Source organism: Cryptomeria japonica, chromosome 9, assembly GCF_030272615.1.
Source record: "Cryptomeria japonica chromosome 9, Sugi_1.0, whole genome shotgun sequence".
NCBI lineage: Eukaryota > Viridiplantae > Streptophyta > Pinopsida > Cupressales > Cupressaceae > Cryptomeria > Cryptomeria japonica.
In genome coordinates this window covers 606897105-606919672 of record NC_081413.1, presented here as the reverse complement: position 1 = coordinate 606919672, position 22568 = coordinate 606897105, and the positions used below count along the sequence as shown (strand labels likewise).

Genomic DNA, 22568 nt, shown 5'->3' with positions numbered 1-22568 from the left:
TCGACCACTTGCATAATTGTATTCCTAGCTAGTCACCAACAACTTCCTAGCTTGGATACCACCCCAAAGGACCTGTGATATCCTTGAGTTGCTCTATCAAAATTCACCTTCACCCATCCTTAATCGGAAGGTTCCCACCTAATTTTTGCTCTTGGGTTGAAAGTAAGATCAACCCGAATAGACCTATAAACAAGATTGAAAACTACTTACATTTATTAAATTATACATTAAATATAATTAATTATATATTTACAAAAATTTGTTCACTTTTTAAAATAACGCAACATCTAAATACATCCATATTTAACCACACCTAATTTTAGCCTATCTTAAACTTTTATCATAATTTATCTATCATTTATCCGACCCTATCCTAATTGTTAATTAATTATATATTTATTATTTATTTAATTGCTTTATCTTTTATCTTTTCTCCCACCTTATCATAGTCATTAATTAAATAATATTATTATTTATTTAATTAATTTAACCTTCACCTTTATCCTCCAATTCCTATCCATTTAATCCTAGCCATTAGATTCACTCACATGGATCACAAACTAAACTTGTCATCATGTAACAAGTGTTCTTCTCACATGACTAACTAAAACCTCGTCTAGATTCATTGAACTTGGACACTAGCCAAAAATCAAATAACTTTGCATCTCATCCCTATCTGAATCATAACCATTCATAGAAAGATGTTGCTCTAATCACATCTTGAACCCTATCCCTCATCCCTCACGTGACACTTGTCCTATGACCACTACTTTGATCCAAAATTCTAATCTTCATTCAATCCTAGCCGTCCATTATCCACTCTATCTTGGCCCTTGTTTTCTCTATTGGAAATCTTATAAATGAAAGGCCTCTCACCCCATTTGCATCTCTCATGTCATCTTAGCCTTATGCTGTTGAATATTCTATCTAATATTCTATTATCATATTCTTATTTGATCTATTTGATCATTCATAATGTTGTTGATTTATAAGCAACCATATTTCTACATCAAAGGAACAAATCAAGCCGAGCTAGGGTGCACTCTACTTCAGCAGAGCAAGAAGGATTTTAGTTGAAAATATTGATTGCATATTGCATTATCCCCTGTGTTATTTACCTTTCATTTTTTTTTTGTCTTCAAGTGCACAATTATCTTATAGGTATAACATTATTGCTTCAATGAAAATAAATGACTAACAAGAATTTAAATAATCTAGGGGAAAGGACCCAGTAGTTGTGCACCCTAACTTCGCGCTTCTCAAAATCCTACTTGGAAATTTCAAATCACTCAGAGTTTTTTACAGCAGCTTACTTGGCAAGTCCCCTGCTTATAACTAATGTTTCAAGGCCACATCATCAAATATGATACCACATTAGCATGCTTTTTTCCAAGGTGTCCAAAACAACCCAAAACAAAAGTGAGACCAATAGGCGTGCAAAAGAGACCCCAATAGTTGTGCAGCTGATATGGCATCACCTGATTGGTTACTTTTTACAATATTAGTACATTTCTTAACAACTATTGGTACATTTCCTAACAACTGTTGGTACATTTCCTAACAAAAATTGATATTTTTTGTTTCAAACAATAGATTTTATTTGTTCAATTTTTGGAACAAAGGGTATCAACAACCCTCACAACAATTGGTACATGCTCAACTACTACTCGTGCTCTTCCCCTACTAATGATTCACAATTGCTACAATAATACACTCTTTTAACAATCTTATAACCAACTACAATTTCAATTATCAAATTAACATTATAAATCAAATAGAATGTAATTAAGCACATTGTTGATCCAAAAACTATGTTGCAATAATTTTAATTTAAAATTATTAAGTTCACAAATGAGCATATTCTAGCTGACTATCCCAACCAAAAAAAAACAAAAAAACACAATTACTTTTTACAATCTTTATATCCACTTAAAAAAAAATTCTCACGATTTTTCCCTGTAAAACTCATAGGTAAAAAAGTAAAATCTGTATGATTTTTATCTTTTATTTGACTTGACATTTCTTTTGCATAATCTTCTGCTTTAAGCATTGGCTATCGACTCGCCTTTAGGCATTAGAAGACCGCAAATTGCTGGTCTAAACACAGCAAATATCAAAGCTTCCTCCTCACGAAAAGCACGGTACCTGGCCTGTAACACTAGTTATTTTAAAACATCTCAGGTAAAAGAAAAAATTGGCGTTTTGTACGTGAAGTCATTTAATGCTCATAAAGATTGCATTCAAGTCCCCTGATCAAATTTAACTGTCACAAAAGATCTGCCATAACTCTGACCTTACATCCTCTCACACACCCGCATTAATACATTGGTTGTATAACGACTTCATCAAAAAGGTTATAAATAAAAAAGCTTCCATCCAGATGGCATGAATCCTGATGATAATTAATATAAATAAATTAAGTTTCTTGTGCTCGAAAATGAACAGACTTCTACTCTGTAGTACCTTGACTGACACTGGTACAGATATTAAATACCAATATTTCTATTATATAGTAAACTCTGTATTTCTCAACTATCTATGTATTTTATTCAAAATCAAAGCTCCGCAAAAATTAAATGTTTGTGTCACCGTCAAAATCCACCCTGCCTTCTGTATGATGTCAATAGTGAGACCCACATAATAAATTCAATCAGAGAAATCCATAGCGGCCACATATTTACCTTAACGAATTAATGGGTGCCACTGCCCACTTTGAAATATCTTCAACTTTTCGAAGATTTTCATTTTTCACAGATTGGTGGTCATCTGGTCAGTTGTTTTCAATGAAGCCCGCCCAATTGCTTGCACTCTGCATTTTTATTGGACTTTTGGAGGTTCACTCTGGTAAGTATGTTTCTCCTCTCTATTCTCTTTTCCTTTCATCTAAGCTATACCCGTAAATGTTGTTGCAATTTCATTGTTACCTGTTGAAGTCTAAATGATGGCCTCTTAGTTGACTACTCTAGCGCATTATTTGGTAAATTAAGTTGAATATAGCATTACTCCCAATTCAAAGCTGTTCGTTGAGTACGCAATATGAATATCGTGGTACTTCCTCTTAGCATTTGGTGATATATGCTCCTATTCTAACTGTTCCTTGCCTTTGCCTCCGACAGCAATGAATGCCCACACGATTCCAATCGTATGGACATATTCCTTTGCAAAACAGCATATTCATCTCCGCTGAAAGATCTTTTATTCAGTATATGTAACTACCAAGAAAGACTATAAATCTTGAGAATTACTTCAGACCATTTAAACTTGGAAGTTTCCACAATCGCAAAATCCGCATACCCAATCATCTTCACCTTGTTCTATGTAGCCTCCTGGTTGTCCCACGAAGATTTTCGCTTCCAAACAACCATTTGATAGAGCTTTTGTTACGTCCAACTGACGATCGCGCCTAGCTAATGCTACTCCAATCGTCAGTATCACCCTAATTGAAGTAACTCGTATAACTGAAATGGTCTCACAGTAATCTATAGATGCAATTAGAGCACTCTCAGTAGCTTATGTAATCTATTCAGAGAGTCTACTTTATTGTGGGTTTATTTTGGGGAGATGTTTCAGAACGCACGAAGGGCAAAAATGCAGATTTTGAGCCCAAATGAATGAATGAATTTATTGAATATTCTAATGATGTCCACAAGACTAGGCGGTCTAAGGGACCCAAAGCTGATCCATTTTCAGGTTTCTTTCAATGTTGGCTCTTCTTAAGAAACTCTCGAAGATCTCATTCAGACTGTACACTTGCAAAATATTTTCAAATGGAGTGCACAATTTAGGATGAAATGTTGTTCAGGTTCAACCACCCCTTTGGTGTAGAAAATGCAACTTTTTTTTCTTCCCAATCTTCCTTGGGAATCGTCCATTTACTGGTCTCTCATTTGAAATGGTGAGACCCAGCCCTCATCTAAACAACTAATATCCTAGCCTTTTACTTAATTGTGGCTCTTAAATAAGCTTTTTCATCATGTTTCCTCAAGGGGTTGAACTCTTTGATATAGTGTGTTTTTTTTTTCGATCAATTTTTTTTTTTTTTTTCACATGGTAGTCCTGAATTTTTCTAGTACACTTTTTTATCTCTTCATTGTTATTAGACATTCTTGTGGATTAATGCCCCAATTACTTATCCACGTCTTTTTCTGCTTCATCCAAGTCTTCTTCCTCTGATCTAGATCCTCCTCAACGACCATTTTTGGCTAGTGATGTTTATTCGCCTTTTCAACTTTTTTTAGATGCTTATGCTTCCATTGGTAACATCCCCTCTTCAGCCAAAAGGTTCTTGTTGTCATTTTATGATACCCTTGGTCCATCAGTGAGAACCGATCAGAGATATGTTCCATGGACCAGCGCTGCCCCAGTTGATCAAGGAGAAAAGCAATGGAATTATGAAGTGTGAAGTGTTGTCTTGTCAGAAGGAAGTTCCTAAGTCTTCAAACCCGGAACTCCAGAACCCCTAGGTTCCCAAGTTCCTAGGTCTTCAACCGCGGAACTCCGGAACCCCCAGGTTCCCAAGTTCCTAGGTCTTCAACCCCGGAACTCCGGAACCTCCAGGTTCCCAAGTTCCTAAGTTTTCAAGTTCCCAAGTTCCTAGTTCTTCAACCTCGGAACTCCGAAACCTCCAGGGTTCCCAAGTTCCTAAGTTCTTCAACCCTGGAACCCCCAGGTTCCCAAGTTCCTAGTTCTTCAACCCCGGAACTCCGGAACCCCCAAGTTCCCAAGTTCCTAAGTTCTTCAACTCCGGAACTCCGGAACCCCCAGGTTCCCAAGTTCCTAATTCTTCAACCCCGGAACTCCGGAACCCCCCGATCCCCAAGTTCCTAGTTCTTCTACCTCGGAACTCCGGAACCTCGAAGTTCCCAAGTTGCTAAGTCTTCCCAACTTTGGTGACCCAGGTCTCCGAGGTCTTCCAAGCTACTTCCGGCTTGCAACGCTTCCGAATGGCGTGATCGACACTCAAAGCTTCCAATGCTCCGATAGCTTTGGTGACTTATGCACCTTCTTTTATGGAGCCATAGATGTGCATTTAATGTTTTTTGGCAGAATTTCCATCAAGGGAGGTACGGGGCCATGCTTGTTGTGGTGACTTATGTCATGTCTGCATACTCTGACTGCACTCCCAGACTGACATACAGGGGTCATGATCTATCATGTCCCCATCTTTTTGATGCAATTCCCACATTGCATTTGATGAATAAAGACACTTAAAAATTTCTAATTGTCAAAAGTTAATAAGGAAAAAGTAACTTATAAGCCTAAGTTTCTTTTTTTAATAAAGGCTTATGTTTGAATAAAGTGCTATGCGTACCTTTTAATAAAGTGGGCCCTTTAATGTAACCCCTTTGCTCAAATCATTTAAATGACATGGCATGGTGGGACCCTTGTCATTCTTTAAAAGCCTTTAAGCCTTTAAGCTACGTGGACCCAAAAGATGCCAAGGAAGATGCTTTTTTAGTTGGATTCCAATGGGATATTCCATTTAGGGTTACGCCACTCTTTGGAAAAGATTATTAGACATTTTGGAGGAGGGAATTGGTATTATGTTATTATTGTATTTCTGATTTTTCTCTGCTCTGCATTAGCAGCAGAAATTGCAGGTGTTTGGAGGACGTGAACCCTCATATCTGCATTGGTAGTGGAGGTGTACCCACTAATTTGCCCACATGGGACAAGGATGTGCCTTGTCTAGACCCATTGGGGGTCAATTTAGCAACAAAACCAGCCTAGCAATCACCATTAGGTACAATACATCAGTTCTGAGCAGTTTGTCTTGAAATTGCAGCAAGTGTGGGTTTCATAATTGCAGCCGTACCATTCCAGGTAGGGCCGTACCATTCTAGAAGGTTGTGCATCAATTTAAAATTAAATGGAGTGTTCTAACTCCATTTCTTGTGCTTGATCTCATTGTTGGGATTAGAAAGGGGAGTGTGGAAGAAATCACAGTCAACTGACTGGATTTGTGATCAGGGTGAGCAAAACAGTGGGAAAAGAAGGTCAAAATTGTATAATTTTGCTTGGCAAAGGTTGGATTTCCAGCTGGTAATTGGGTTCTTGCCCAATTTGTTATTGGTAATTCATCTTATGGCAGAATAAGCAGATTGAATCCACTGATCTGCTCCTACACCATCCTTCTCAGCTTGTATCCATTTTCTAGATAGCAAACTAGCCTCAAACCCTAGCACTAGATCTTTGGTATGTTTTCTGTTTGTACATGTGATTGTTATTTCACTTCTAGATGATTGTAATCTGCTGTCATACAAAAATCAGAAGCTGATCTCTTGATTACAGTTCATTTTTATCATTTATGTTGTTTCTTGTCATGTGTTGCAAACCCCATCACCAAAAAAACAACACAAAAGAAACAAACTCTTCGGCATCTTCTGTCTAGTCTCTAAGAATACCAAAAAGGCCCCAAATATAGTTTATTAAGTTAAAATTAAAACAGGGCATCAAAAGACCTATTTAGGGATCTTTCAGTGGTATCAGAGCCGATGATCCTGCCAGCCTGGGGGTCATTAGAGTAATTCTATGCAGCGGGGTAGATTTGGCACCTACAGATATTACACACGCAGGAGACCTAGAGTGGATTTAAATTTTGTCACAAAACCACCCTTTGAGACTAATATGGGTGATATACCTGAAGGACAGAGGAGCCCACCCAGACAGGAGAGACAGATTCCACTCAATCCTGATGAGATTATGAGGAGTTTGGCTGAAGCACAGCCAAAAATTGTTGAAGCAATCAACAGGTTATAGGGCACATTTGACAAAATGGATTTGGAAAATAATAGGGGAAGCCACAGGAGTCGTAGCAGGACAGTATCAGCTGCAGGAAGTAGGGGCAGCAGTAGAATTCCATCTTCCCTGAGTAATGTATCCATCTCACCACGGAGGGACAGGACCCATACTAGAACAACGAATAAGCCTATGCTCCCACGGTTCACCCCTAGAGATGTACCACCGTTGGCTGAGCCTCATAATGGAATCACCTTCTAGGACACTGTCATGGCAGCCAATGATCAGTGGGCACTTTTACCGCAGTATGTTAGGATGCCTTTCCCTTACATCAGTACTATATGCAACGTAGGGATGCTAACCGAGGTCAGAATGACAGGTGGCCCAGACAACAGTGGAATAATGATCTGAAGAGAGCTACTGGTAAGCTCTCTATGTCCACATTTAATGGTGTTGGTTCTACCAGTGCACGAGCTTGGGTCCACAAATTGGACATCTATTTATCCCTGAAGCCCATGACTGAGGATGAGGCTATACAGTTTGTTGTTTTACACCTGGAAGGAGTTGCGTATGACTGGTGGCATCATGGTTTGGTTACGCAAAACCATACCCTTATTCACTCTTATACTAAGTTCACCGAGAGATTGATTGCCAGGTTTGACAGGAAGGATATAGAGCTGTATTGCAGGGACTTAGCTCTACTTAGACAGTCAGGATATGTGGAAACTTATATTAATGAGTTTCAGTGGATAGCAGTGATGGTTCCTGAGATGCCTGATAGGAGAGTGGTTATGTTGTTTATTGAGGGTCTACATGAGAGACTCAGAGGACTGGTTAAGGCTTTAAGGCCTGGGACATTACAGGAGGCCATTCAACTTACCTTAGACCTTGACACTACTCCTCCCCGATCCACTTTCCAGCAAAACAAAAACTTCACCAGGAACTCTAAACCTTTCCAAAAGACTTCTCAGTTTCAGCAAGGCAATACTTTTGTCCCAAAATTTGATCCGGAGTCTATGAATGAGTTAAGAAGGAAGAAACTATGTTTTACTTGCAAGGAGCCTTGGCTGGTCACCGATGCAGTGGAAAGGGAAATATCCATCTTATTGAGGTCCATTCAGATGGTGATGAGGACCATGTTGCTGATTCAGATCCAAATATTGAGTATGATGATCAGAAGACACCTCAGATTGAGTTAGATGTTCATGAGGGTACTGATATGGTTGATGTTGTTGTGGCTACACTTTCAGGAAACCCTAAGTTTGATGCTTTCAGACTTAAGGGTACTATTCAGGGGCATCGTGTTGTGTGTCTAGTTGGTACTGGTGCTACACACAACTTCATCAGTGAGGAGTTGATTGACAGGTATGGTATTACCCGAGAGGAGTTTTCTGGTTTTGGAGTGAAGGTAGCGGATGGAGCTATCTTAGGTTGCACTAAGAGAGTGCCACAGTTGCGGATACAGATGAAGGACTACACCCTGATTGATGACTTCCATGTCTTACGGTTGGAGGACTATGATGTAGTTCTGGGTACACAATGGCTGCAGGGTATTGGCAGGTACATTATTGATCATCGTAAGATGCAGCTTGAATTCATGAAGGGTGGTAAGAAGACCATTCTGAGGGCATGTTCGGATGGAGGTCCTAAGGTGGTTTCTTCTCACAGAATGGAAACTGTTTTCGGACACCAGGATATTATTTGGGCTACTCAATGCTTTGTAACATCTAGAAAGTCACCAGTGATGGATGAGAGGACTTTTCACATTGATATTCAGACTATCTTAGATGAGCATGGAGTGGTGTTTGGAGACATTCCATCTGGTGTACCCCCTGATAGAGGTTTTGAGCATGTCATCGAGCTTGAGGATGCTAAACCAGTTATGACCACACCTTATAGGCATCCCAAGGCTTATAAGGATGAGATTGAGAAGACCATCAGGGAACTTCTGGATATGGGGTTTATTAGACCCAGTTCTAGTCCATTTGCTTCTTCAGTCGTTCTTGTGAAGAAGAAAGATGGCACTTTGAGAATGTGCATTGAGTGCATTGAACAAGAAGACCATTAAAAACCAGTGTTCCACGGGGACGCGTCCCCCCCCTTTTGGGCGCGTCCCCCCGTCAAAGACGTCTCGGGGACGGGGGGACGGGGACGCGACGTCCCCCTCACCGTCCCGCCACCGCCACCCAAACGCCGCCGGGACGTGGAGACGTCTCCGCGTCTCCCAGGGAGACGTCTGGGCGTCTCCCGTGTTCCCACGCGAAAAAAGACACTTTTTAAAGTTTTTTTAAAACATGTGCCTTTTGGGGGGGGTTAAGGGGTAACCCTAATTGGACGTGGGCCCCGCCCTATCCCCCAAAACAACACAAAAGCATGTTTATTTTGGATTTCACTCTCATTTTGGAAAACTGATTTTTTTTCCAGCAACTTGAAGAGGAGGAAATACTTTAAGAAGATTGATTGAAGGGGTGAGAAAAGTGATTGCAAGCGTGATAGGAGCTAGAAGAAGCAAGAAGAAGAGGAAGAAGAAGATTCTTCTACATTTTGGAGAGATTTTTCAAGCACAAGGTAGGGTTTTTCAACTTCTTGTTTTTTTTTTGTTTTACTTTTTTATTTTCATTGTTCTATGTCATTTTTTGTTTTTTTGTTCCCTATTCATCTCAAGACTCAAAATGAGATTTGATGTTGAATCTTGAGGGCAAAATGATTCATCATTTTGCCCTCAAGATTCAACATCAAATCTCATTTTGAGATGAATAGGAAAAAAATTTAAAAATATATTGTTAAACAAGGCTGATTTTATTTTTATTTTTATTTTGTGAAATGCAGTGTCAATTTCACAATGAGCTCTCAAGGCATGAGTGAAGATGACATGGAAATCCATTCTCATAGTGAGAATGATTCAGAATATGAACCTGAAAATGAGGGGGGTGACCATGGGGCTGATCCTGGAGCCCAATCTAGTTCTATGGCAAGTGCACCAGCTAGTACAGGTTGCCCTTCAGAGTTGTTGGCACCATATGCTAGGGGTCATTTTGATCCTAAGTCTCCTCTAAAACAGTTTGCTTCACGAATATCAGTACAAGGCACTGCATCACATTCAAGTGGGGGAACAAGGAAGTGGAAGTGCAATATTTGTGACAGAGAATGGTTCAGTAGCATTAGCAGGGTGAATGCACACTTTTTGTTTTGGAGAGGAAAAGGCGTGAAACATTGTAAGTTTTTGGAGGAACCCAAAAATATACAGTACAGAATTGAGTTTAACAGGCTTTGGGGGGTTCCAGATGACACAAATATTTCAATGCCTACTACTTTGTCTGCTAGGGCATCACTTCACGACAACCAGAATGTGCCAGTGCCACATACTTATCATGCTTCGCAGGTGGGAGGAATGATGTTTGGATCTCCATCTACTTCCACTTCTACTGCTGCCAGGGCTGGGAAACGTAGGTTGCATACACCACAGAGCAACCCCATTGCTGATATGTTTAATGTGCAGCTGAGAGATGAGATAGATGAATCCATTGGCAATTTCTTCTTTGCCAATGGCATTCCATTTCATGTTACACGGTCTCCTTATTATAGGAAGATGATGGATATGGTGGCCAAGGGAGGAACATCTTATGTGCCACCAGGGGAGACGAAAATGAGGACCTCGATCTTGGATAAAAGCTATTCCAAGATCAATATTTTGATGGAGAAGATGAAGGCATGTTGGGTGGCATCGGGGTGCAGCATAGTTATGGATGGGTGGACGAACATTAGCCATCGTCCACTCATCAACGTCACGGTCACATGTGCAGAGGGCCCATACTTCCTTAGAGCAGTTGATTGTACAGGGCATCGTAAAGATGCTGATTTCCAGTTTCAGGTCCTCAGGGAGGCTATTGAGGAGGTTGGGCCACAAAATGTGGTCCAAGTAGTGATAGATGCAGCCTATGTGTGTAGAGCAGCAGGGAGACTCGTTGAGGCAGCCTATAGACACATTTGGTGGACCCCATGTTGTGTGCATGCCATGAACAATGCACTCAAGGACATGGGGAAGATTGACTGGATTAGAGGAGTGGTCATTGATGCGAGAGATGTGCAGATGTTTATCTGCAACCACCACACTTCACATGCACTCTTCAGGACCTTCGTGAAGAAGTTGTTCTTGAAACCAGTTGAGACTAGATATGCATCTTATTTCATTCTCTTGGAGAGAATGATTGAGTTGCAAGAGGCATTGCAACTCATGGTTATGACTAATGAGTGGAATAGGTGGGCTGAGGCCAAGACAGAGCAAGGGAGAAGGGTGAAGGAGATAGTGAAGAGTGATGTGTTTTGGACTGATGCGAAATACATTGTCTCCATCATTTCTCCAGTATTCTAGGTGATTAGATATGGGGATGGGGATGGGGATGCACCTAACCTTGGAGAGGTGTATGAGTGCATTGACTCTATGCTTGACCAGATGAGGGCTGCTGTGCGAGTGAAGGACCCCTCTCTAGCATTCTACAATGAGCAAATCCGGCCTATCATTCAGAGTAGATGGGACAAGTTGAACACTCCTTTGCATATGGCTGCCTTTGCCTTGAATCCTAAGTGGTACAAGGCTAGACCAGGTAGAATGACACCGATTGAGGATGATGAGGTGAAGGCGGGTTTCTTTAGGTGCATAGAGAAGATGTTTGATTCCAGAGATGCCGGCACAATGCGCACTGAGTGGGGAAGATTTGCCACTCTTAGAGGTTATTCAAATGCGGCAAAGATGGATATAGACACTATGGCACAGGAGGACCCACTTTTGTGGTGGACTTGTCATGGCCCGAAATCTTTGACCACCACTCTAGCCATCCGTCTGCTATCCCAGGTTTCCAGTTCTTCAGCTGCTGAGAGGAACTGGTCTACATATAGCTTCATCCACTCTCTTAAGAGGAACAGACTTACCTCTAAGAGAGCAGAGAAGCTTGTGGCTGTACACAGTGCTTTGCGTCTCATAGACCGCAAGACACTCGTGTACAAGGAGAGTCCAGCAACACGATGGGATGTAGAGCCAGAGGAGCCTTCACAGATTGATGAGGATGATCCTACCACTTCAGATACAGGGCTAGTTGGTGTGAGCTTTAGGGACCTTGATCTTCAAGAGTCCAGCAGCTCCAGTGAGGAGGAGTTCGCAGATGATTAGAGGCCTCCATTAGCTACATTTTGAGTTTTGTCATTTTGTCTTTGACTCTAGTCTCTTTTGTAATGCTATTGCTACACGTATTTGTATTTGGCTACTCATTGTAATGATGAATTATGTAATCATCTTTATTATTATAGACTTTGCAATGGCATCAGATATTCGTATTTTCGTTTTCCTTTTTCGATATTCATATGATAGAAATGAGAAATCTCCAATTTGACAATTTCATTTGTCAAATTTTATTTAGCATTTAGCAATTAGTATTACTAATCTAAGTAATCTTAGTATTTCCTATAGTTTCATTTGAAATCTAATTCTTATATTGTTATACTGTTATACATCTTTTCAAAACTAGTTTTTCTAGTACTTTATGTATATATATGAGCACCACCACCCCGCCACCCCCCCCGCCGCCATCCCCCCGCCGTCCCCAAATTTAGGCCCTTGGTCCCCTCGTCCCCCCGTCCCCTACGCCTGTGGAACACTGTTAAAAACAGACACCCCATTCCCCGTATTACAGAGTTGTTAGATGAGTTACATGGGGCAGTGTACTTCTCGAAGATAGATCTTCGTTCAGGGTACCATCAGATTAAGGTGAGAGAGTCAAACATTCAAAAGACTGCTTTCAGATGCCACTATGGTCATTACGAGTTCTTGGTGATGCCATTCGGCCTCACTAATGCTCCTGCCACTTTTTCAGTCTTGTATGAACCATCTGTTCAACAGGCAGCTACGTAAGTTTGTTTCAGTGTTCTTTGATGACATCTTGATTTACAACAGATCTTCGGAAGAACACTTGTTACATCTTGAGGAGGTCTTGAGTATCATGGAATCACAGTCACTGTATGCCAAATTGTCAAAGTGTGATTTTGGGTTACTTGAAATCTTATATTTGGGTCATGTGATTGGCGTTGATGGGGTTAAGGTGCATCAAGAGAAGATACAGGCCATTGTTGATTGGCCACCACCCAAGAACATATCTGAGTTATGTGGTTTCCTTGGTCTGTGTGCATACTACAGGAGATTTGTCAAAGGTTATTCACAACTTGCAGCACCATTGACAGATCTTACAAGGAAAGGGGCTTTTGGTTGGTCTCCGGAAGCATAGGTGATATTTGACAGGCTTAAGCAGGTGATGAGCTCTTGTCCCGTTTTAGCATTACCTGATCTCACTCAGCCCTTTGTAGTGGAATGTGATGCTTTGAGTGAAGGTGTGGGAGCTATATTGATGCAGAATCATCAGCCCATTGTTTATGAGAGTAGGAAATTGAAACTCAATGAGAAACTTTATTCTACTTATGACAAGGAAATGCTTGCAATTATGCATGCATTGACTAAGTTCAGACAATATCTAGTTGGCTGCAAATTTGTGGTGAGAACTGATCACAATAGTCTGAAATATTTCTTGGAGCAAAAGGATCTCAGTGAAAGGCAGCAAAAATGGGTTTCTAAGATCCAAGGGTATGATTTTGACATAGACTATGTCAAAGGGAAGAATAATGCTGCTGCTGATGCTTTATCTAGGAGACCTTCATCTGCTGTCCTATGTTCCTTATGTGAAGTCTCAGCTGATTGGAAATCTTAGTTGTTGGTAGACTATTCAAAGAATCAGTTTGCATGTGAGGTCATGGATGGGATTATTCAGGATGAGAGTTATTCGGTTGTTGATGATATCATTTACTATAAAGGAAGGATTTATTTAGTACCTGAATCCACACTTAAAAATCAGATTATGCATGCATTTCATGATTCTCCAACAGCAGGACATCAGGGATATGGAAAAAGTTACAGACAAATCAGGGATAGATTCTCATGGAAGGGTCTTAAGAGTGATATTCTACAGCATGTGCGTGAGTGTCTTACTTGCCAACAAAATAAAATTGAAAACACACACCCTGCTGGTCTGCTGCAACCACTTCCCATCCCGGATCAAAAGTGGACTGGAATATCTATGGATTTCATTACTAGACTTCTTAAGGTCCAAGGGAAAGATTGCATTTATGTTGTGGTGGACAAATTGATTAAATATGCCCATTTCTTTCCCATAGCATTAGATTACACAGCATCACAGGTTGCTGATTTGTTTTTCGGAGAGATCTTCCGATTACATGGTTTTCCAAGGACCATTGTGAGTGACTGTGACAATAGGTTCATGAGTGCCTTTTGGCAAGAGTTGTTCAAACTCGTTGGTACGGAATTGACTCCCAGTATTAGTTACCACCCTCAGACGGATGGCCAGATAGAGATTGTCAACAAATGGATAGAGGGGTATCTACGTAACTATGTTTCCGGATAGCAGCGTGCATGGGTTCGTTGTTTGTATTTGGGGGAGTTCTGCTATAATACTACATACCACATGTCCATTGCGATGACTCCATTTCACGCACTGTATGGTTATGATGCCATGACGCTCATTGACTTAGCTTTGGCTGATAATAGAGTGCCTTTGGCTCGGGATTGGTTACAGGAGAATCAGGATATATTAAAATCTCTCAAGACATCAAGCTCAGAATCAGTAGAAGATGTATGCTGATAGGCATCGGGTTGAGAGATCTTTTGAGATTGGGGATATGGTCTTTTTACGTCTTCAACCTTATAGGCAAAGCTCGGTTAAGGTTAAGGGAGCTGAGAAGCTGAAGCCCAAGTTTTATGGGCCTTATAGAGTGTTGAGGAGAATGGGTGAGGTAGCATATGAGATAGAGCTTCCTCCTGAGAGTAAGATTCACAATGTTTTTCATGTATCATGCCTCAAAAAGGCAATTGGTCAGGGTATTGTAGCATCTCCAGTACTGCCACCGTTGGATGATGAAGGCAAACTGGTTATGATTCCTATTGAGATTCTGGAGTAGCTAGAGAGGCATTTTAGGAACAAGGTGATCAAGGAATATTTGGTTAGTTGGAAAGATTTACCCATTGAGGATGCTACGTGGGAAGGAGAAGAGATTCTTAAGCATCCAGCCCTGTCTTTGCTTGTGGGCAAGCAAATCCGGGAAGGGGAGACTGTCATGTCCCTATCTTTTTGATGCAATTCCCACATTGCATTTGATGAATAAAGACACTTAAAAATTTCTAAGTGTCAAAAGTTAATAAGGAAAAAGTTACTTTTATAAAGTTACTTTATAAGCCTAAGTTTCTTTTTTTAAGAAAGGCTTATGTTTGAATAAAGTGCTATGCGTGTTATCGGGAAAAAATGTATAGTTTAGTAATGATAATTATTGATAGTTAGTTAACCGACGGGTAGGTAGTTGGAGTCGCGACGGTTGTGTCGCACCCCTTCGGCTGTCATATATTGTACCACCTCCGGGTGTTGGAGGACATGTAATATTGACGACAGATTATAATATGAACATCCTTTGACATTAATGGCAAGCTTATTCTGGTACTTCTTTTGTATTGGCATTGTGCATTACTGTTCGATTTCTGTATTCTTCCTGTTTACCCAGTGAGGTAAACATTTGGCGCCGTTGCCTAGACGAACTCGGAACGGAAGACACAGATGGCGCACAGACCCAATGGGCCTACCCGTTGGTGAAATAAACCCAGAAGTCGACGATGCCCAAACAGAACTCTACGTAGGAGAAGACACCGCGACGAGAGAATTTTCAATTCTACTCCAAGTAGCCATTCAGACCTACGTTCGACGAGAGGCGGCGGGGGCGGAAGTCCCACCAAGTGCCGTGTGGACAGCGTTGGAAGTGAGTCCGGAGGTAAATCGGTTGATGAACCATCTCCCCCGATTGCTAGCACAAGCATCGTTGGCACAACAAGCTCGCCTGGAGGAGATTGCCCGGGAAGAGCGACGTCAACAAATTTTGCAACAGTACGAGGAACGGGAAGCAGAACGAGATGGCGCCAGGTCAGGGGCATTTGAACCGTGAGCCATACGGGGCGGAATAAAGAACACTTATTGGAATAATTATGTCATATTGTTGGCATAAACTTGTCTTCCACATTATGAATGAATAAAAGTGTTCTACTTTTTATGCCATTAAGTATATAGAAAGCTGTCTGGGAATTAATGCCCAATACATTGAATAAAGACAAAAATAAGCAACAATATATAGATGAACGTGCAGTAGCCCAACGTGCCTTGATCCTTGAACAGCAAGCGGAAAGGCGACAGAGGTATAAGCGAAGAGAGGAGGAACGCTCCGAAGGGGACGGTGAGGCCAGCGGCCACCCACGGAGTCGGGAGGAGTTACTTGCGGAAACCCGCCGTAGGATAGAGTGTACCAAAACTCAGTTGAGGGATTTGAGGGACTTGCCACACACACCAGAGGCTAGGAAAACTCCAAGGAGTGGGGAGGAGGCAGGAGAGGGAGAAGACACCGGGGCTGCCAGGAGTGTCGGAGGGACACCGGGGCACGGCGGTCAAGCACCCCTTATAGGATCTGACCCATCCGGAGTAGGACAACAACCACCAGTAGTAAAAAGACAAGGCATGGCACAAAAACAAAAACTTCCAAAGTTCCATGGGGATGGGAAAGAAGACCCTGTCTGCCACTGTCGCACTTGTGAAACAATTTGGGGAGCGAATGGTGTTACCGATGAGGACGAGTGGGTAACACAGTTTCCCGCAACCCTGAGGGGCGTAGCCATCGACTGGTTTTCGGATACGGATAAGGCTAAAATTAGCACATGGCCAGACTTGAAAAAGGAATTTCAAGCAGAGTTTCGTCTCCTAAGAGACGATAATGAGATCGTAGCCGAAATCTACGGCACGAAACAGAGAAAGGACGAGACTGTTCGAACCTACAGCCGGCGGCTCAAAGAGCTGCTAGGAAAGATGGAGAACCAGCCGGCAGACGGACTGAAAAAACGGTGGTTCGTGGAAGGTCTAAAGAAATCCCTTAGACGAAAAATGAAGATAGTACCTCCCTCTTCATATTCCGACGCCTATAACAGGGCAATGGATTTAGAAAGTGAACAGAAGACATCCAAGAAGAAGAAAAATAAATCCTCGTCGGAGGATGATTCCTCTTCTGACAAAAGTGATAGCAGTGATGACGACTCTAATCGGAAGGTACGGGCTCTCCAGAAAGATATGGAGCGAATGATGAGAGAGATAAAGGCAACCAAAGGAAGCACAAGCAAGGGCGACGAAGGGGAGTTATGGTGCACGGACTGCCGTACCGACGGACACACCAAGGGGTCTTGTCCGAAAAAAGCATTTTGTGATATTTGCCAGATTGCCGGACACCTTACCAAGGAGTGTCCGTACAATATGAGGACCCGTAACCAACAGGTTCTCTTTACAGAACCATCTGCGTCAGCAGGCACGTCCTAGCCTGCGAGCAACAACGCCTCGTCTGGCGGCTATCGAAACAACAGGCGAATAATAACAATACGAATAATAGAAGCCAAATCCAATACGACGCTAAAGGGCGGCCGATGATACAATGCCGAGCTTGCAATCAATGGGGGCATTTCGCCAGAGACTGTACAGTGGAGGAAGCACCGCAAAAACTTTGCAAGTGGTGCGGTCCGGGGGACCATGATGATGGCAATTGTCCCAAATCTGGCGTGAACCTATTGAATGTAGAAACGGAAGATGTACTCGCCATAACAAGGTCCAAGACGAAAGCAGCCACTTATCCAGATCCCCGCACGGAAAAACGAAAGGCACTGGAGGCACGAGCGGAATTGGAGAAGGAGATGTCAACGAGCAAGGATGCACAGGGGCTTGCGGGTACTTCTCGCTCTGAAGGAGAAACAAACATTATAAACCAACTGTTACAGGTCGAGATACCCGTCAAAATGAAGGACCTCCTGGAAAGTATGTCGCACTTGCGAGCGACATTGTTGCAATCCGCAATGATAACCCCAGTAGGCCGACCAATACATGGCAAGGACAACCTTGGCGAGACAGTGGCAGACCCATTAGCCTTGACGATCAGCAATGGTAGACACCCAACAGTGGTGGAAATGGGTATATTGGGTACCATCCTGACCAACACAATTGTCGACGGTGGGTCGGGAGTAAATGTCTTGCCAGAGGAAACATGGAAAAAATTGGGTAAACCTACTCTCTGGCCGTCCACCTTTAATTTATTGGGAGCAGACCAACACGGCATCAAGCCGCTTGGCACACTCATGGCGCAACCAGTGACGATCGGAACACAGCCGTTCGTCTTGAATTTTGTGGTCATCCCATTGAAGAAGAAGGGGTATGATGCCATCCTCGGTAGAGGCTGGTTGGTGGCGGCCAAAGCAAACCACAATTGGAAGAAGAACACCTTGTCCATGGAAAAGGCTGGCAAAAAGTATACCATTGACCTCAAAACTCAACTGGTCAGTGAAGAGTTGGCGTCAGAGTCAGAGTCCGACAGAGACAACGATATCGACGAAGGAAAAGATGGCAGGGAACCAGATGACGAAGGCATCTTAGGAATTCAAGCCTGTTCTGAGGATGAGACGGATTCTTTGAAAGGGCTCTTCCATTGGCAAATGGAAGACTATGAATTATTGTATGGGTGCAATATGTTGGGGATTGAAGGACCTGACATGAACGAGTTTCCGCCAGAATACGGACAATACAAGGAAGGGGATGTCCCTATGGATGACGCACCAACGCACCAGTTTGACAAAAGTAAGCCCATAAGGTACGAAGAATCCGCACTTCAAGTTACAAACCTTGGAGAAACTTCAGAACAGAAAAACATTCTAGTCGGCAACGACTGGAATCCGGTCTTAAAGACGGCGGCGTTCAAAATCTTCACAGAATACAAAGATGTGTTCGCTTGGACGTATAAGGACCTCAAGGGGGTACCACAAGAACTTTGTGTACATCGGATCCCTCTGGGTCCCGGAGCCGTGCCCGTACGGAAGAGGCCATACAGGATGAACAAAAATTATGCGGCCAGGGTAAATAACGAAATTGACCGCATGCTTGAATTAGGGATTATCTTCAAGGTCCAGACGAGTGAATGGGTATCACCCATTGTGATATCCTTGAAAAAGGAGGCCGATCATATAAGAATCTGTGTAGACTTCAGGTGTTTGAATGCTGTCACAATTAAAGATCCATTTCCCATACCATTCACAGACACCATCCTCGAGGAAGTCGCGGGTCACGAAATTTATTCATTTATGGATGGATTCTCCGGATATAATCAAATTTCCATTGCAGAGGAGGACAAATTGAAGACCACCTTTGTCGTAGAAGATGGCGTCTATGCATACAACCGAATGCCATTCGGGTTGTGCAACGCGCCAGCTACCTTTCAACGGATAATCCTCCATATCTTCGATAAAATGTCCGTAGGAAACTTCAAAGCATTCTTGGATGATTGGTCCATTTACAGCACGGAGGAGGCACATCTGGCCGCACTTGGCGAATGCATGGAGAGATGCCGACGAGCCCGCCTCGCCCTAAATCCCAAGAAATGCAGATTCATGGTGCCTCAGGGCAAGTTACTAGGGCACATCGTCTGCAAGGCTGGACTGAAGACGGACCCTGACAAAGTACGGGTCATTGTGGAGATGGAGGCGCCCGACGATGTCACTGGCGTCAAGTCATTTCTTGGGCACATCGGGTATTATAGGCGGTTTATTAAGAACTTTGCCCAAGTATCATACCCACTTGATAAGCTGACACGAAGGGGGGAGCCATATGTCTGGGGGACGGCCCAAGAAGAGGCTTTTCAAGAGTTAAAGTCACGGTTGGTGGGTGCGCCAATCTTGACATACCCAGATTGGGACAAAGAGTTCCATGTACATGTTGACGCATCCAACTTCGCCATAGGGGCCACCCTGGCACAGGTTGGCAGCCACGGGCTGGACCACCCAGTGTATTTTGCAAGTCGACTCTTGTCAAACGCAGAGAGGAACTACAGCACGACGGAGAGAGAAGCCCTCGGCATGGTATACTCCGTCCAAAAATTCCGACATTACCTATTGGCGACACCATTCACATTTTATGTGGATCACCAGGCGTTGATGTATTTGGTGAACAAGCCAATCATCCAGGGGCGGATTAGTCGATGGCTGTTGCTGTTACAAGAATTTACGTTCAACATCATTGTCAGACCTGGCAGGAGCCATGTCATAGCCGACCAGCTATCACGGATCAAGTCTGGAGAGCCGGCCGAAGGCGTTAGCGAGGATTTTCCGGACGCCCATCTTTTCTGCATTGCCATCCTTCCTCCCTGGTACACGAGTGTGGGTGAATACCTGTCAACGTCAAAATTTCCTAAGGAAATGTCAGCAGGCGAAAGACGGAAACTTGTATTAAGAAGCCGAACATTCCAACTTATAAATGGCCTTCTCTACAAAATGGGACCTGACCAGATCCTACGACGATGCGTCTTGGAAGAGGAAATCCCAGGAGTATTGAGAGAAGCCCATGAAGGCGCCGCTGGAGGACACATGGGACCGGATATGACAGCAAGGAAGGTCCTACTAGCGGGCTTATGGTGGCCGACACTGCATAATGACGCCAGAGAATGGGTGACAAGTTGTGATACATGTCAGCGTGCTGGGCGACCGTTAAAGAGAGATTTCATGCCACTTAACTCGTCGCATGCTCAAGAGTTGTTCGAAAGATGGGGGTTAGACTTCGTTGGTCCATTGAAACCGAGTCGCGCCCGACGATGTAGATACATTGTCGTGGCGACAGAATATTTGACCAAATGGGTCGAAGCGAGGGCTTTGGCAGACAACTCTGCCGTCAGTACAGCGAAATTTATTTATGAACAGATTATCACCCGGTATGGAATACCTATTCAATTGACAAGTGATAGAGGAGGGCACTTTGTAAATCATATTATTCGACTACTGACAACCGAGTTCAAAATTTTTCATTCCCTATCAAGTCCGTACTATCCCAGAGCAAATGGTCAGGCTGAGGCGACCAACAAAATCATGGTGTCGGTAATTTATAAGTCCTGTGGGGTGGAAAAAGAAGACTGGGAGGAGCGTCTGCCGTCGGTACTTTGGGCGTACCGAACAACTTACAAAGTAACCACCGGGCAGACACCTTTCCAATTGATGTACGACCAGGAGGCTGTGGTACCAGTGGAATTCATGGTGCCAAGTCTCAGAATCGCTATTGACAACAGGCTAGGCGACATGGAAAGCCTTCGAGAGAGACTATATGCCCTAAATAAGCTAGATGAAAGACGGACGATGGCACAGTGGGCGACAGACGTGGCCCAGCAACGAAGGAAACATTGGCACGACCAACACATTCGGAGGGCGAGGTTCACCCCGGGGCAGTTAGTTTTGAAATATAATGGACGAAACGAAATTAAACCGGGGAAATTCAAAGTTCGATGGTTAGGGCCCTTCCGGATACGTGAGGTCAACACGAACGGGGCGATAAAGTTATGGACGCTGGACGGGAAGGAGATACTAGAGGCAGTCAATGGGTCCAAATTGAAGGTCTATCACGAACGGAGGGAACAGGGAACCTCTAGTCAGACGGCCGCAGCTAAAAATTAGAAAATTTGAAAAAAATATATATATATATATATACGAAAACTTGAAAAAAAAGAGTATATATAAAAGAAAAATTGAAAAAAAAAAACAAAAAAAAAAAACAAACAACGAAGAAGAAAAAGACCACCGTACGGTGGACACGTAGTGGCACCACCAACGGTGGATACCACCGTGCGGTGGCACCACCGACGGGCCGCGTGAACATAAAGCCGCCCAAACCCAAGCGGAGGAAATAAAACACACCACCACTGCCGAAGGAAAACAAGAAGATATTGCCGAGGGGGGAACGAAGGAAAATACCACGCGGTTCCAAGGAAAGGAACAACGCCGAAGGCACATCACGCCACCCGCGCAAAGGGAAAAGGAACAGCGTACGAAGAAGACCACGCCGCACGAAGGAAACACCGCGGAGGGAGAAGAAGCCCACGCCACGCCGCGCAAGTTTAAATCAGCGAAGGGGAAAAGAAGACGCAGCCGAAGGGAAAGGAAGGGCAACGCACAAAACGTCGGGGATAGAAAAGCCACCGAAGCCGCACCGCACGAAGGAACACCACTGCCAACCCTCGCCGAACATCGCGAAAAGAAGGAAGCTACCGTGCGGTGGAAGGAAGGAAGTTGAATTTTGTGCGAACACCGTGCGGTCAATAAAAAACGCACCGCACACAGGCATATCACCGTGTCTACCGCACGCCCAACACACAGGCACATCACCTCCGCACAGTCTTAGCTGCCCGGAGGCAGTTAGCCGCTTTTTGCAATGCGACGGCTAAAATCAAGAATCAGTTACAGGAAATTAATGGAGTTTGCAGGAAAGAGGAATTGGAAAAAACGGTTGCAGGAGGGCAGCCACATGAATAAGGATATGCGAGTTCTTCCTTCGGGTGTTCGCATAGCCGGTAACACAATGCACGCCAGGCAGAAGAGAAAGGCACCACAGCAGCATGCCGCACGAGGAAAGAACGCATTGACCCCACAGCAGATCACCTTTGAGGGATTGAATGGGTCCGAATGCAGGAAGTGGTGGCAGGATACACCAGATGATGATTTGGTGAAGAAGAGCCTTCGGAAAGCAGGAGTGGAGTGGGCCATCCGAATGCCTGTGTTTGCTGTCCGTGAGTATGAGAGAGCATTACGATTCATGGTTGATACCTTTGATCGCCACTCACGGATGAGTACTTTTGAATACCGAGGGAGGGATATCACGGTATCCTTCAAACCTGCAGAT

At 43.4% G+C, this 22568-nt stretch overlaps 1 protein-coding gene across 1 annotated transcript in view; it reads left to right on the top strand.

The window, feature by feature from the left end:
• Window positions 1–2444: 2444 nt before the first annotated feature.
• Window positions 2445–22568, top strand: part of LOC131040767 (C-type lectin receptor-like tyrosine-protein kinase At1g52310) — a 64221-nt gene continuing 44097 nt past the window's right edge. Inside the window, exon 1 of the mRNA XM_057973757.2 lies at window positions 2445–2844. Within this exon, the coding sequence (XP_057829740.1) occupies window positions 2694–2844 (151 nt within the window). The 5' untranslated portion in view covers window positions 2445–2693. The remainder of the gene's footprint in view (window positions 2845–22568) is intronic.